Source organism: Lates calcarifer, unplaced genomic scaffold (genome assembly GCF_001640805.2).
Source record: "Lates calcarifer isolate ASB-BC8 unplaced genomic scaffold, TLL_Latcal_v3 _unitig_4587_quiver_601, whole genome shotgun sequence".
Lineage (NCBI taxonomy): Eukaryota > Metazoa > Chordata > Actinopteri > Centropomidae > Lates > Lates calcarifer.
In genome coordinates this window covers 250,646-254,365 of record NW_026116988.1, presented here as the reverse complement: position 1 = coordinate 254,365, position 3,720 = coordinate 250,646, and the positions used below count along the sequence as shown (strand labels likewise).

The 3,720-nt window shown below is 39.1% G+C and overlaps 1 protein-coding gene across 1 annotated transcript; it reads right to left on the bottom strand.

The window, feature by feature from the left end:
- Positions 1–1,172: 1,172 nt before the first annotated feature.
- LOC108900673 (ladderlectin) lies at positions 1,173–3,347 on the bottom strand. Its single transcript, XM_018701841.2, has 7 exons — positions 3,184–3,347; positions 2,976–3,057; positions 2,791–2,847; positions 2,421–2,512; positions 2,207–2,332; positions 1,492–1,591; positions 1,173–1,331 (listed from the first exon to the last, which is right to left on the bottom strand). The coding sequence occupies exons 1-7, from the start codon at positions 3,184–3,186 to the stop codon at positions 1,258–1,260; spliced, it is 534 nt and encodes a 177-aa protein (XP_018557357.1). The 5' UTR covers positions 3,187–3,347; the 3' UTR covers positions 1,173–1,257.
- Positions 3,348–3,720: the final 373 nt, after the last annotated feature.

Below are 3,720 nucleotides of genomic sequence, written 5' to 3'. Positions count from 1 at the left end.
ATGCAGTGCAAAATTTACCAAAATTACATATTTTGTGGTGGCAAAAATATGACAAGGTGCCAACAAACACAGTGTCCTATAACCACAACAGTTTTTATTGCTGAGCACACACACCAGTGTACACAATTTAATTGTGGGAGTTGTTCCAACAATAAGGAAATGCTAATCCATAAACAGTAAGGGGAAAATCATTGAGCAGGTTACAGCAGGACCTAATGAACAAAAGGAGAGACTTTGTAGACTGAAGGAAATAAAGTGAACATGAATAACTGGGGTTTACACTTTGTCAAATGAGCTCTGGTAGCTGCTCTCTCTCTCTCTGTGCTGGACTGTTGGCTGTCCTGGGACCTTGTCGCCTGTTTTGGATCTGGATCTTTCTCCTCCAGAAGTCCCAGCCTCCTCCTTGTCTCTCTCTCCTTCTGTGTGTGTTTGGAAAGTGGTCTCACCCAGCCTTTTTAGAGTATGTAGGATTAAGTAGCTAAAATTAAAATAACTGTGGGTTTATAGTATTATATCTATTGCTTGGAAATATAACTTTTGTTTTTTAATGAGAAATGGCTCAGCTGGGCCTCCAGTGTTTTTCCCTGTGTCTTCTCCTCCTGTGTGTGTGTGTGTGTGTGTGTGTGTGTGTGTGTGTGTGTGTGTTTGTGTGTGTTGCAGACATGGCATCATTACCTAACACCTGGCCCCTCTGGCCCCCTCACCTGCTGTCAGTCTACTCGTCACCTGCACATAAAGTTCCCCTGCTCTCCTTCCACCCATGACCAGTTACAGATCACTCAGTCGCAGCTACACATTCAGTTGTCTTGTGCTCCTAAGTTATTCACTTGTGTTATCTCTTGTGCATTGCTGCTAACATTCCTATTCCTCATTGGCCTGTCCCTGTCCTCTCCAGCACACCTCTTACTCACTCAGCTATTTCCTTATAATAAATTCTTCTTTGACCTTCCTTGTCTGTGTTTGGGTCCAGCCAAATACTTAGCCCTAACAAAAGAATGTACATTTTAACACACACACACACACACACACACACACACACACACACATATATATATATATATATATATATATGTACTACAACTAAAAATAATAATAACTCAATTTAACTGTAGCTGGTCTGTTAACCCATACAGTCTATTAAAGCCTTTTTCCCAGAAAGAAACAGCAGCTCATTAAACAAAACCTTTTTATTTCATTTATTAGGCATAACAGTTTTTACAGATAGCATCATCCAAGTCAGCAGTAACACTGGGATGACTAACAATTTGACCTTAGGTGACACACAAATGGGAAGTGCATGTTGCAGCCATGATTGGACCAGCCCCTGGATTCTGCAAAGTTCATCATCAGCATCATCAGAAAAAAATGCCATCAGTCAATTGTAATTGTAGAGCCAGGCGTGATGGCCCAGCCTCTGTGCTGTGTTGTGGTTTTTGAAAAAATCAATTTTACCTTTACTAACAAATGGCTGTGCATGTATCGTGTTCTTACCTCGAGAGTTGAGCTGTAAGCACTGGTAAATGTCAGTGGAGCTGGTTGTTTCCCAGTTGTGGTAGTCAAACTGTGAGCCATCTTCCCATCTCCAGTCACCCTAGAAAAAATCACCATTTTCAAAGTCTCGACATGCACACTTTTAGTTTAAAGTGCCTTTGTGCATGATTACTCAATGATACAAATGATACAATGATACAATAATACAATAATACAAATACAAATACACTGCACCAGTTTTCACCAGGATTGTTAAATCTTTCTAAAAACCAGAACATAATGCTAACAGAATGATTTAACAAATGATAAAATTCTTCAAACATGAACTTTAAGGTAATTTTACCTGAACTGACTGACCCATGGATGGGCTGAAAACTTTAAGACTTGTTTTAGGCATTAATTGTTAGGGTTGGGGGAAAAAATGCTATCTTTTCTTAACTACTTCTATTTCTATTGTAGGATGAGGCTGGAAAAGGACTAAGTAACAGTCTAGAATCATCTTGGCACACATCTGCCAAGACTGGATAAGTAATAAAATATGTTATTGCATTAGTAGAAAATGTTTAATCTGAGGCTGAATCATAGTGACAGGAAAGTGTGGGATACATGTGCCAGGTTTTAAAAGACTGAAACAGTGAATGCAAATCTCCTGTTCTTTAGACATGTGTTACGGTTTTTAAATACAGCATATAACATTTTAAATGTTGGAACAAACCTGGAAGTAGTAACCTCCAATCCAGGCAAAAGTGTGACCACCAGTCTTGACCATACGCTGGAGGAAATTATACTCCCAGATGTTGTGGACTGAGGCCAGACTGCCACCATAGCCAGCACAGAAGCTCTGCAATACAATAAGAGAGGAGGATTTATTATTATATAATTAGATACTGCAATTTCCTTTTCTTTCATTATGAATATGGTATCATTACCTCAGCATTTGTCCAGGTATCAGCATGGTTCGCTAAGTAGTAGCAGTTACCACGGAAACTAAGCCAACCATCAAGGCAGAAATGAAAGCGAGCTGGAATGACAAAGAAAAATAACTATAGGAATAATTGAAATAAATAAAAAAAGTGGCTGTTCTTTTCACCCAACAAGTTTGTTAAGGGATTTTATTCCTAATCTCAGATCAGATCAGAAACCCAACAACAAAAGGTCTGTGAAGTTAACTGCTTTATGTATTCTTTGTGTGAGACATCATTAGTTACTAACTATTTTCTCTTTAGACATGGTGAAACATATTATAGCGGTCTGTAATCTGACTGACCAAGATTTTTACAATGAAATTGTGCTAATTACCTGCTCGTGATGCAGATTTGTCTGTCTGTTGCACGGCAGCAGCCTCAGCTGGAACAACTGAGGGAGAGACAGCAAGTCAGATAATTCACTCATTTTCTTCTCTCTGTCCTTGAAAATGTGTCAGTGTATTGTTTACATTTCACAGTTGTTTTTAAATGTCTGAATGTATCAGTATTCTCTCTGACCTGTTGCTGCCTGGATGGAAAGAGCAGCACAGAGGACAACAGAGAGAATAAGTAGAGTCCTCATGATGAACAAGATGAAGATCTGGAGGGAGGTAGAATTTCACAGTAACTTAAGCACATTCTTGTTCAGTAAGCATTCTGAATATAGTACACAGTAGTGAAAACACTTTTTTTCAGAATTAGAGCAGTGTACAACAGATTCACTCACCATCCAGAAAACTACAGGAACAAAAGTCTGAGTTACAGAGAGAAGCAGCAGTCAGGTAACTATGAAGAGTTATTCAGGTATCAGGCAGGAGATGCTCTGTGCTCTTTATATGCTCACTTAACCACACTGAGTCAACTCTTTAACCTGACAGAGTTAATCATAAAACTAGTGGACTATGCCTCCATGCACCAGTAGTGAGCTGTGTTACAGGAACACAGGTTGTTTTCCCCACACTTCCCATTATGATGACCAACTAATAACATCAGTAAAACTATATGGGTCAATAAAATGTTAGAATTTCCTGGCAATGTCGAAAATCCATTGTTTTATGCTACTGGTACAGTAAAGGACAGCTCAAATCTCCTGGAACTATGATGAATGTGCAGGAAGTATTTGCTTTAACTAGAGAGGGAGACCACAGAGATGTCAGTTCAGTAACGTTACACCCAAAAAATGTTATGAAGCAGGCGTAAGGTGCACAGAAAAGAACTGCTTAGTTTCAGTTCGAGATGGCATCCAATCAAATCCTAAAATCCC